Source organism: Panthera leo, chromosome B3 (genome assembly GCF_018350215.1).
Source record: "Panthera leo isolate Ple1 chromosome B3, P.leo_Ple1_pat1.1, whole genome shotgun sequence".
Classification (NCBI taxonomy): domain Eukaryota; kingdom Metazoa; phylum Chordata; class Mammalia; order Carnivora; family Felidae; genus Panthera; species Panthera leo.
In genome coordinates, this window is record NC_056684.1 from 146,962,914 (window position 1) to 146,976,125 (window position 13,212).

At 41.6% G+C, this 13,212-nt stretch overlaps 1 gene segment (V, D, J or C); it reads right to left on the bottom strand.

The window, feature by feature from the left end:
• Positions 1-540: 540 nt before the first annotated feature.
• Positions 541-12,671, bottom strand: LOC122223234. The segment is given in 2 exon segments: positions 541-1,124; positions 12,453-12,671. Coding segments are annotated over 2 exon segments (399 nt in total).
• Positions 12,672-13,212: the final 541 nt, after the last annotated feature.

Genomic DNA, 13,212 nt, shown 5'->3' on the forward strand with positions numbered 1-13,212 from the left:
GCAGATGGAGGAGAAATTCCCTTATTTTTACTTCCCATGTGCTTGTTTGAACTGGAATATTGGTCTCCTCTGGCCCTTTTTCTGAGAGTTACATTATCAGCTCTCCACGTTCTGAGACTAGACACTAGTCAGAATCAGACAAGAATTACATCACGGGTTTTCCTGAGTCTTCAGCTTGTGACAGTAGATCATGGGTCTTCTCAACATATTTAGTTATGGAAACCAATGACATTTTGGTTGTGTTCCTCTGGGGAATCTTGACTAATACATGGAGATTGTTTGTCTCTCCTTTAGAGTAATTGAATAAAGCTGTAGCTCATTTAAAGTCCTGAGTAGCAAAGGGCTATGAAGAAAGTGTCACGTTGTTTGACTGGGACAAGGGCTGGGTGAGGATAAGGAGGAGCTGTGGGATCCTGTGGTCCTGGCTGCACAGGGAGCGCATCTGGGAATCCTGTAAATGTGCAGCTGTTGTGCCTCAGGAAATCTGTAATTCACTCATGTTGAGGGACCGGAGTAAGCAAGTGCAAACAACTGTGTCTTTGTGCATGTTTGTCTAGTTTCCCTATGACAACCCAGTTGCTAATTCAGAGAGTTAATAGGTAAACACAGAATCATATAACCAGGGAGGCTCCCTGGGGAAACTGCTGTGTGGAGAGGAAGCCCCAGACCCTGACAGGAAAACTGCCTGTAACCTCCATGTGCACCTGCGCCTGGGAACACAAAGGAGAATTGTGCATAGTGTGCGCCCCCTGGTGGTGCTGATCCCCTCCTTCAGGGAGGTTTGTGTCTGGGCTCGCAGTGATGTCCCCTTACTGTGTCTTTCGCACAGTAATATGTGGCCGTGTCCTCGGTCTTGAGGTTGTTCATCTGCAGATACAGCGTGTTCTTGGCGTTGTCTCTGGAGATGGTGAATCGGCCCTTCACGGAGTCTGCGTAGTATGTGCTACTTCCATCACTATAAATGCCTGCGACCCACTGCAGCCCCTTCCTTGGAGCCTGGCGAACCCAGCTCATGTCGTAGCCACTGAAGGTGAATCCAGAGGCCACACAGGTGAGTCTCAGGGACCCCCCCGGCTTCACCAGGTCTCCCCCAGACTCCACCAACTGCACGTCACACTGGACACCTGCAGACACAAGACATCTTGGTCAGGAAACTGTCACACATCCACTCTTTCTCAGTCATATCCACTCACACACTCAGTGTCTCCCGTTCACCATGAATTACCTTTTAAAAGAGCAACCAGGAAAACCCAGCCCAGCACAAACTCCATGGTGAGGTGTGTGTGTTCTGTGCTGATCACAGAATGGGAACACCTGGGACTCCCGGGGCTGGGGCTCCTCTCCCAGCTGCACGTTCGAGCTGGGTTGGTTTTATCAGCACAGGGAGGGCCCCATTTGCATGTCCTCTGACATATATATCAAGCTCCAGACTTAGGTTTGATTTTGTAAAAGTGAATGACATGGTTAGGGACGTACTTCTACATTAGTTTGTGTGGATGGCGGTGTGACAATATGAAGAATTCTTTTTTTTTTTTTCAGTTTTGGGTTTTTACCTTAATTAATGGAGGCTTCGGCATAACCTTTAAGAAATATTTACCTCAACAGCATGATCACGCATTATTTTCTCTTAAAATATTTTAATTTTTTTATTATTAATTAGTATTTATTTTTAGTTTTAAAAATTAACATCCAAATTAGTTATTATATAGTGCAACAATGATTTCAGGAGTAGATTCCTTAGTGCCCCTTACCAGTTTAGCCCATCCCCCCTCCCACAACCCCTCCAGTAGCCCTCTGTTTGTTCTCCATATATATGAGTCTCTTGTGCTCTGTCCCCTCCATGTTTTCATATTATTTTTGTTTCCCTTCCCTTATGTTCATCTGTTTTGTCTCTTAAAGTCCTCATATGAGTGAAGTCATATGAGTTTTGTCTTTCTCTGACTGACTCATTTCACTTCGCATAATACCCTCTAGTTCCATCCACATAGTTGCAAATGGCAAGATTTCACTCTTTTTGATTGCCAAGTATTACTCCATTGTATATATTTACCCCTTCTTCTTTATCCATTCATCCATCGATGGACATTTGGCTCTTTCCATACTTTGGCTATTGTTGATAGTGCTGCTATGAACATGGGGGTGCATGTGTCCCTTTGAAACAGAACACCTGTGTCCCATGGAGAAATGCCTAGTAGTGCAATTGCTGGGTCATAGGGGAGTTCTATTTTTAGTTTTTTGAGGAATCTCCATACAGTTTTTCAGAGTGGCTGCACCAACTTGCATTGCCCCCAAAATGCAAAAGAGATCTTCTCTCTGCATCCTTGCCAACATCTGTTGTTGACTGAGTTGTTAATGTTAGCCATTCTGACAGGTGTCAAGTGGTATCTCATTAGGGATTTGATTTGCATTTCCGTGATGATGAGTGATGTGGAGCATTTTTTCATATGTCGGTTGGCCATCAGGATGTCTTCCTTGGAGAAGTGTCTATTCATGTCTTTTTCCCGTTTCTTCACTGGATTGTGTTTTGGGTGTTGAGTTTGATAAATTCTTTATAGATTTTGGATACTAACTCTTTATCTGAGATGTCATTTGCAAATATCTTCTCCCATTCTGTCAGTTGAATTTTAGTTTTGCTGATTGTTGCCTTCACTATGCAGAAAATTTTGATTTTGATGAGGTCCCAGTAGTTCATTTTTGCTTTTTTTCCCCTTGCCTCTGGGGACGTGTTGAGTAGGAAGTTGCTGCGGCCAAGATCAAAGATGTTTTTGCCTGCTTTCTGCTCGAGGATTTTGATGGCTTCCTGACTTACATTGAGGTCTTTCATCCATTTTGAGTTATTTTTGTGTATGGTGTAAGAAAGTGGTCCTGGTTCATTCTTCTGCATGTCGCCGTTCAGTTTTCCCAGCACCACTTGCTGAAGACAGTGTCTTTATTCCATTGGATAATCTTTCCTGCTTTGTCAAAGATTAGTTGGCCATATATTTGTGGTTCCATGTCTGGATTTTGTATTCTGTTCCATTGATCTGAGTGTCTGTTCTTGTTTTTTTTTTAATATTTTTTGGCATTTATAAATTACTTTTCAGAGACAGAGACAGAGCATGAGCGGGGGAGTGTCAGAGAGAGAGGAAGACACAGAATTCCAAGCAGGCTTCAGGCTCTGAGCTGTCAGCACACAGCCTGATGTGGGATCTAACTCACGAACTGCCAGATCGTGACCTGAGTCAAAGTCAGATGCTTAACAGACTGATCCACTCAGATGCCCCTGAGTGTCTGTTCTTGTGCCAGTACCATACTGTCTTGATGATTACAGCTTTGAAGTATAGCTTGAAGTCTGGGATTGTGATGCCTCCTGCTTTGGTTTTCTTTTTCAAGATTTCTTTGTCTATTCGGCGGCTTTTCTGGTTCTATACAAATTTTAGGATTATTTTTTCTAGCTCTGTGAAGAATGCTGGTATCACTTTGATCGGGATTGCATTGAATATGTAGGTTACTTTGGGTACTATCAGCATTTTAGCAATATTTGTTCTTCCTATTCAGGAGCGTGGAATCTTTCCCCATATTTTGTCTTCTTCAATTTCTTTCATAAGCTTTCTATAGTTTTCAGTATAAAGATTTTTCACCTCTTTGGTTAGATTTATTCCTGGGTATTTTATGGTTTTTGGTGCTACTGTAAATGGGATAGATTCCTTGATTTCTATTTCTGTTGCTTCATTGTTGGTGTATAGGAATGCAACCGATATCTCTGTGTTTGTTTTATATCCTGCCACTTTGCTGAATTCATGAATCAATTCTAGCAGTTTTTTGGTGGGGTCTTTTGGGTTTTCCATATAGAGTATCATGTCATCTGTGAAGAGTGAAAGTTTGACCGTCTCCTGGCAATATGGATGCCTTTTATTTCTTTGTGTTGTCTGAGTGCAGAGGCTAAGACTTCCAATACTATGTTGAATAACAGTGGTGAGAGTGGATATCCCTGTCTTGTTCCTGACCTTAGGGAGAAAGCTCTCAGTTTTTCCCCATTGAGGATGATATTAGCATTGGGTCGTTCATAGATGGCTTTTATGATCTCGAGGTATGGTCCTTCTATCCCTACTTTCTTGAGGGTTTTTATCAAGAAAGGATGTTGTATTTTGTCAAATGCTTTCTCTGCACCTATGGAGAGGATCATATGGTTCCTGTCCTTTCTTTTATCGATGTGATGAATCACGTGAATTGTTTTACAGATATTGAGCCAGCCCTGCATCCCAGGTATAAATCCCGCTTGGTTGTGGTGAATAATTTTTTAATGTATTATTGTTTCTGGTTGGATAATATCTTGTTGAGGATTTTTGCATCCATGTTCATCAGGGAAATTGGTGTATAGTTCTCTTTTTAAGTGTTGTCTGTGTCTGTTTTTGGAATCAAGGTAATGCTGGCTTCATAGAAAGAGTTTGGAAGTTTTCCTTCCATTTCTAATTTTTTGAACAGTTTCAAGAGACTAGGTGTTAACTCTCCCTTAAATGCTTGGTAGAATTCCCCTGGAAAGCCATCTGGTTCTGGACTGTTGTCTTTTGGCAGATTTTTGATTACTAATTCGATTTCCTTACCTGTTAAGGGTCGGTTCAAATTTTCTATTTCTTCCTGTTTCAGTTTTGGTAGTGTATATGTTTCTAGGAATTTGTCCATTTCTTCCAGATTGCCCATTTTATTGGCATATAATTGCTCATAACATTCTCTTATTACTGTTTTTATTTCTGTTGTGTTGGTTGTGATCTCTCCTCTGTCATTCTTGATTTTATTTATTTGGGTCCTTTCCTTTTTCTTTTTGATCAAACTGGATAGTGGTTTATCAATTTTGTTAATTCTTTCAAAGAACCAGCTTTTAGTTTCATTGATATGTTCTACTGTGTTTTGGTTTCGATAGCACTAATTTCTGCTCTAATCTTTAGTATTTCCTGCCTTCTGCTGGTTTTGGGTTTTATTTGCTGTTCCTTTTCCAGCTCTTTAGTCATAAGGTTAGGTTGTGTATCTGAGATCTTTCTTCCTTCTTTAGGAAGGCCTGGATTGCTATATACTTTCCTCTTATGACCGCCTTTGTTGCATCCTAGAGGTTTGTGTTGTGGTGTTTTCATTTTCATTGACTTCCATATACTTTTTAATTTCTTCTTTAACTGCTTGGTTAGCCCATTCATTCTTTGGTAGTTTCTTCAGTCTCTAATTATTTGTTACATTTCCAAATTTTTTCTTGGGGTTGATTTTGAGTTCATGACATTGTGGCCAGAAAATATACATGGTATGATCTCGATCTTTGTGTACTTACTTAGGGCTGAATTGTGTCCCAGTGTATGGTCTATTCTGTAGAAATTTCCATGTGCACTGGAGAAGAGTGCATATTGTGTTGCTTTAGGATGAAATGTTCTGAATGTATTTGTTAAGTACTTCTGGTCCAGTGTGTCATTCAAAGCCATTGTTTTCTTGTTGATTTTTTGATCAGCTGATCTGTTTATTGTTGTAAATGGGGTGTTGAAGTCTCCTACTATTATGATATTCTTATCGATGAGTTTCTTTATGTTTGTGATTGATTTCTATATTTGGGTGCCCTCACAATTGGCGCATAAATGTTTACAATTGTTAGGTCTTCTTGGTGGATAGACCCTTTGATTATGAATGATATAATGCCATTCTGCATCTCGTGATGCGGTCTTTATTTTAAAGTCTAGATTGATATCAATATGGCTACCCCGGCTTTCTTTTGTTGAACATTAGCATGATAGATGGTTCTCCTTCCCCTTATTTTCAATCTGGAGGCGTCTTTAGGTCTAAAGTGGGTCTCTTGTAAAAAGCATATAGATGGATCTTGTTTTCTTCTCCATTCTGTTACCCTATGTCTTTTGATTGGGGCATTGAGTCCATTGACGTTTAGAGTGAGTACTGAAAGATAGGAGTTTATTGCTATTATGATGCTTGTAGAGTTGGAGTTTATGGTGGTGTTCTTTGGTCTTTCTAACCTTTGTTGATTTTGGTATTTATTTATTTATACAGATATATTTTCATCTTTTCTCCCCTCAGAGATTCCCACTTAAAATTTCTTGCAGGGCTGGTTTAGTGGTCACAAACCCATTTAATTTTTGTTTTACGGGAATCTTTTTATCTCGCCTTCTATTTTGAATGACAGCCTTGCTGGATACAGAATTCTTGGCTGCATATTTTTCTGATTTAGCACACTGAATACATCCCGCCACTCCTTTGTGGCCTGCCAAGTTTCTGTGGATAGGTCTGCTAAACCTGATCTGTCTTCCCTTGTAAGTTATGGACTTTCCCTGTTGGTTTTATGATTCTCTCCTTGCCTGAGTACTTTGTCAGTTTGACTATGATGTGCCTTGTTGATGGTCGGTTTTGGTTGAATCTAATGGGAGTCCTCCGTGCTTCCTGGATTTTGATGTCTGTGTCTTTGCCCAAGTTAGGAAAGATTTCCGCTATGATTTGCTCACATAACCCTTCCACCCCTATTTCTCTCTTCCACTTCTGGGACCCCTATGATTCTCATGTTTTTCCTTTTTAATGAGTCACTGATTTCTGTAATTCTTAAATCTTGCTCTTTTGCCTTAATCTCCTCTTTTTTTCTGTTTCATTATTCTCTATAAGGTTGTCCTCTATAACACTGATTCTCTGTTCTGCCTCATCCATCCGTGCCAACGCTGCATCCATCTGTGATTGCAGCTTAGGTATAGCATTTTAAATTTCATTCTGTCTATTTTTTACTTCTTTTATCTCTGCAGAAAATGATTCTAATCTATTTTTGACTGCAGCTAGTATTCTTATTATTGTGATTCTAAATTCGGGTTCGGAAATCTTGCTTGTATCTGTGTTGGTTAAATCCCTGGCTGTCGTTTCTTCGTGGTCTTTCTTTTGGGGTGAATTCCTTCGTTTTGTCATTTTGAAGGGAGAAAAGGAATTAATGAGGTCGCAAAATTGAAATTAAAAGATAAAATTACAGAAATATTAAAATTAAAAATTAAACACACACACACAAATTGAACGGAATATGCTAGATCCTAGGTGTGTTTTGTTCTGGGTGTTGAAAGTGGATTGACAGATTAGAGAAAAAAATGGGAGGGGGAGAAAAAAAAGGAAATAATTTGAGAATTTGAAAAAATGAATACAATGAAGTAGACTAAAATGAGAGGATGGGAGTAAAATAGAGTTTGAAAAAATATACAGAAAAGTAAAGAATATAGTAGAAAAAATAAAGAACAATATTTTTAATAAAAATTAAAATAAATGTGATTTTTTTCTTTTTCTGTATTCTAGAAAAAAGAGAGGAAACAAAAAAGAGAAAAAAGACACAAAAAGGAAAAAAAAGGAAATTATTTGAAAATTCAAAAAGTGAATACACCGTCGTAGACTAAAATAAAATGATGGAAGTAAAATAGAATTTGAAAAAAATTTACATAAAAGCAATCAATATAGTAAAAAAATTAAAGAAAAATATTGTTAATAGAAATTGAAAGTAAAATGAAGTTTTTCTCATTCTGCATTCAAGAAAAACTACAGAAACGAAGAAGAGAAAAAAAAGAAAGAAAAAATAAAAGGGAAACTGGAAGTTTGAAAACGGGAATACACTGAAGTAGAGTAAAAAAAATGTTGGAAGTAAAATAGAATTTGAAAAAAAAGTACAGAAATGTAAAAAATATAGTAATAAAAATTAAAGAAAAATATTTTTAATAATATTTGATAAGAAAAATAATTTTTTCTGTTTCTGCCTTGAAGATAAAGAAAAGAAGTGTAAAAGAGAAAAAGAAAAAAAAGAAAGACAATTGACTAGGTGAACCTGCTAACAGATTGAAGTAGGACTGAAATTACTTTGTTATCCCCTAGATGTCAGTCTATGTAGCTCTTTATAGTCTATAAAGTAAGCGGCAGTGAGACTTGTGTTCCTGAAGAGCCCTGTTGGCCCAGTTGGGTGGGGCTCAGTGTAATGGCTCCGCTCTCCACTAGATGGCGATTTTAGGCTCCTGGGGTGGATTGTTGTGGTGCTTGTAGGTGCGAATGCACATGCCGGGAGAGGTGAAAATGGCACCACCCAGCTACCCAGTCTGTTCTCCTGGATCAGCAATTGCGCACCCATCCTCTGTCTTCAGCCCTTGTCCACTCCCTGCTCCTTCACTCTCCGTGACCAGGCCCGAGGCCGCACCTCTCTCCCAAGTTTTGTCACAGACGCGGCTGTTTTCCCCGGACCCTTACATCCAAAGGACCGCAGCTTTGACCTGTTCTGCCCCTCTGTGGGAGGGTCTCACCAAGCAATGGCCCAATGAGCAATGGCCGAATATCAGCAGCACCTAGGAATGCTTGCTGGACCCTGTTGTTGTCGGTGCCCCGAGACTTTGGCCAGGTACCAGCCCGCCCCAGAAAGAGTTCGCGAGAGAGTGTAGCAGCAGCGTTTCATGGATTATGCAAAATCACAACACACGTCTGGCACCAGGCTTCACCCTAAACGACCTTGTTCCAGCACCAGCGAATGTGGCCGTTTTCCGGGGTCTGCTGGGACCAGAGGGCTTTGGCAGTCTCCTCCAAATGTCCTTCCAGCAGTGCAACTGCCTCTCCCCGTGTGGCCTGAGAACATCCCGGACCCCACTCTGTTCCTGGGATTCTCCCTTCCCACCAGAGCACCTCCAGGTATCGAGCTGTGGAGTTGCAGCCTTTGCACTCCCCTTGTTTACAGTCTTAGTGGAATTTACATACTCTCCTTTCTCCTTTCTCCCTTTTTAGTTTAGTCCCTGTGGCTGTTTCCAATTTTCCACTTTCTCTCCAGCTGCTTTTGGGGAGGGGTGCTTTTCCTTTATTCTCCCCCACTCCCCAGTCTCCGTCCTCTCTCCGCCTGCAAAAGCACCTCCCTTCCTGCAGCTTCATGCTCCCCAAGGTCCCCTCTCCACGCCACGTACTGTTGAATTCTGTGGTTCAGGTTGTGCAGATTGTTGTGTTAATCCTCAATCAGTTTTCTAGGTGTGTAGGATGGTTTAGTGTTGGTCTGGCTGTATTTCATGGACGCGAGACACACAAAAATCTTCCACGTTGTTCCGCCATCTTGTCTCCTCCCCCATTGACTGCCTGATTTTCAATTGAACATGTGAGGATATTATGCCACTCCCTTCTTTCCTGCAGGTTTCTGTGGACACTTCTGCCATAGTCTTTTTTTATCTTCCCGTATTCGTTCGCAAACTCTTCTGACTTCATGCTTATAGGGTTTTTTTAATCTGTGTATTTTGTGAATTTTACTATGTTATGTCTCAGAGTTGGCCTGCTTTTTTTTTTTTTAATTTTAATGGGAATTCTCTGTGGCTCATAGATGTGGACGTCTGTTTCCTTCACCATTTAGTGGAAATTTTCCACTCCAATGCGCTCAGACAAAACTTCTCCCCTTTTTTTCTCCCTCTCTTCTTCTTCTGGGACTCCTTTGAAAAGAATTTTATTACACTTTATGGAGTTGCTGATTCCCTAAGTATACGTTTGTGATGCAATACTTTAATTTTCTTCTTCTTTCCTGCTTCATTTCTCACAAAATTTTATCTTCCATGGCACTTACTCATTCGTCTGCTTCTTTCTGCCATGAGTTCATTATATCCAATCAGGTTCACATCTTGGTTACAGCATTTTAAAAGTTTCAGCCTGACCTGGTTTTAGGTCTTTTCCATCTGTACTCAGGGTATCCTCATGTCTTCTAGGCTTTCTCAAGCACAGGTAGTATCCTTATGATAGTTTTTAAAAGTTCTGTTTCCTTATGATAGGTATTAAATTCTGTTTGAGTCTTATTATTTATATGTGTTTTAATTATATCCCTGGCAATGTCCTTTTATGGTTTTTTCTTTTGGCATGAATTCCTCTATCACTCTGTATGTCCATGTCTCCTCTTTCTTAAGTGTTTTAGGAAAATCCTGTTATGTTTTCTGCTTCTAGAGTAGTGTCTTTTTTGAGAAATGTTTACATACTGTTAACAACCTGACATTCTGGAAGCATTTCTTGCATGTGCTGTGTGCACTGTGCTGTCTTGTATTGGCTGCTCTGTCCCTCAGGTCAGTCCTCTGCAGAGATCTCCTTGCCTCCAGGGGAGATTTTTTCAACATTGTCCATAGTGTTGTGAGTTTTAACTAGGTGAGTTTGGTCTCCTTATTAAAAGAGGCTGATTCCTATTTCCCCTAGAGGTGAAGCTATGCCTCACTCTATGGTCAGTAGACTTGGTGCCTGTGGGGGTATATGGTGGTCTTTGGAGGGAGGGGTGCAATGGTGATCTGGGTTGTAGGCACTCTTTCCCTAGTAAGGAAGCACCTGAGGAAGGAAAGGTGGGTATGTCTTGGTGTCAGTGGCTCAGTATCTACTGGGGGGTGTTGGGCTGCTCACTGAATTCTGTCCATGATAATTGGTGGGAGGAAATATTGGCATCAACTCCTTCTCTAGTCCCTGCAGTTGGAGTTTCCAGCCACCCCTGTTCAGGAAGCCCTCACATAGAGAGAACAATCTGTACTCATGGGTCCCAGGCTTCCTTCAGAACCCGGCCTTCACCCTGCCTTTGTCCAATCCATTGGCACACCTGGCAGCTTAGGGCTCTTATGTTTTATCTCAGGAGCTCTAGCTGGGTTTGAATACACCAAATTGTTGAACTCAATGTGACAGGGACCCCACTGATCCTCTGGGACAGTGTGTTGCTGGGATGTGGTTGGAGCTGGTTATCCCAGAAGGGCAGTTGCATGAACACTAGGAGTTTGGAGTTCATGGTGAGGAAGAACAAGAAGGGAGCGTTCAGTTAGCTGCTCTCGGCAGAGGCTCCTATGCTAATGACCAGGGCAGTGCAATGGTGCCTGTCAGCTCTCCTGCCCCATGAGAGGCAATGCCCTGTCTCCCAAATGCACTCCAAGACGGTAACTGTCCCACCCGATATGACCCAGGGGACCCTCAAACCGCAGCAGTCCCTATGGGCCTCGGGGCTCCTTCTCCACAGGAGCACTGCTATGCCCACCAGGGTCCACCCCAGTGATGGCATGGACTTCTAAATCTTCAGTTTTTGAACTCAACATTTACAGCATGTTGACTTGTCATGATTACCTTTATGTGTCATCTTGACTGCGTTATGGGAGTGTCCAGATTCACAACTGTTTCTGTGTATGTCTGTGATGAGTTTCCAGAAGAGATTGGCATTTCCATCCATGGTTTCTTTCTGCCTGGGCATCACCCATTCCATCACAGTTCTGAGTAGAATCCGACGCAGAGGGAGGAAGAATTCCCTCATTTTTACTTCCCATGTGCTTGTTTGAAGTGGAACATTGGTCTCCTCCTGCCCTTGTTCTTAGAGTTACATCATAGGCTCTGCAGGTTCTGAGACTAGACACTAGTTCAGAATCAGGCGAGAATTATACCACTGGTTTTCCTGGCTTTCCAATTTGTGACAGTAGATCATGGGACTTCTCAGCATATTTTGTCATGGAAACCAATGTGCTTTGGCTTCTGTTGCTTGAGGGAATCCTGACTAATACATGCAGATGATTTATCTCTTGTTTAGAGGAATTGAATAAAGTTGTAGCTCATTTAAAGTCCTGAGTAGCAAAGTGCCATGAAGGAAGTGTCACGTTGTTTGATTGGGACACGGGCTGGGTGAAGATAATGGGGAGCTGTGGGAGCTTGTGGTCCTGGCTGCACAGGGAGTGCATCTGGGACTCATGTAAATGTTCAGCTATTGTGCCTCAGGAAATCTGTAATTCACTCATGTTGAGGGACAGGAGAAAGCAATGCAAACAACTGTGTCTTTGTGCATGTTAGGGTAGTTTTCCTAGGAAAACAATGATCTAATTCACACAGGTAATAGGTAAACACAGAATCCTGTGTCCAGAGAGGCTCCCTGGAGAAACTGCTGTGTGGACAGGAAGCCCCAGACCCTGACAGGAAACCTGCCTGTAACCTCCATCTGCACCTGCGCCTGGGAACACAAAGGAGAATTGTGCATAGTGTGCGCCCCCTGGTGGTGCTGATCCCCCCTGCAGGGAGGTTTGTGTCTGGGCTCCCAGCGAGGTCCCCTCACCCTGTCTCTTGCACAGTAATATGTGGCCTTGTCCTTGGCCCACAGGTTGTTCATCTGCAGATACAGCGTGTTCTTGGAGTTGTCTCTGGAGATGGGGAGTCGGCCCTTTACTGAGTCTGTGTAGTACGTGCTACTTCCATCATCATAAATATATGTGAGCCACTACACCCCTTTCCTGGAACCTGGCGAACCCAGCTCATTCCATATCTACTGAAGGTGAATCCAGAGGCTACACAGGAGAGTCTCAGGGACCCCCCAGGCTGCACCAGGTCTCGTCCAGACTCCGTCAGCTGCACGTCACACTGGACACCTGCAGACACCGACATCTTGGTCAGGAAACTGTCACACATCCACTGGTTTCACTCATATCCACTCACAGACTCAGTGTCTCCCATTCACCATGAATTACCTTTTAAAAGGGCAACCAGGAACACCCAGCCAAGCACAAACTCCATGGTGAGGTGTCTGTTCTGTCCTGATCAGAGAATGGGAACACCTGGGACTCCCGGGGCTGGGGCTCCTCTCCCAGCTGCGGAGTCTGGATGGGCTGGTTTTATCAGCACAGAGAGGACCCCATTTGCATGTGCTCTGACATATATATCAAGCTCCAGTCTTAGATTTGATTCTTTAAAAGTGAACTACAGGGTTAGGGACGCACTTGTAGTTTAGTTTGTGTAGATGGTGTTTGACAATATGAATAATTGTATTCAGTGAGTACAGGTGTATTTGCAGTCCTGTGTGCATTTTTACAGGTCTTTCATCAACATAGATCATTTTCACTCTACAAGTATTTTACATACTTTTTGAAATTTAACCCAAAATACTTTATTCTGTCATTTTCACTTGTATAATTTTGTTATTTATTTTGCATGTATTTTCATGCTGGTGTGTAGAATCACAGGTGGTTTGTTTTTATTTATTTTCTTTGTTCATTTTGCATCCTGCTCTTTTCCTCATTTATAAAAACTGGTTCTAATATTTTTTGTGGTATCTCTAGGGTTTTGTTATGTTTAAGATCAATGTCACCTGCAAACATGTAATTTTCCTTCCTCCTTACTGATTTAAATGTCTTTTATTTTTTTTATTCCCTATTTTTTTCTGGTTATGTCTTCCAATGGTAGGAGAAGAAAGCTTTTCCCTTCTTTTCTTCTGGGATTTAGCCAGTGTAA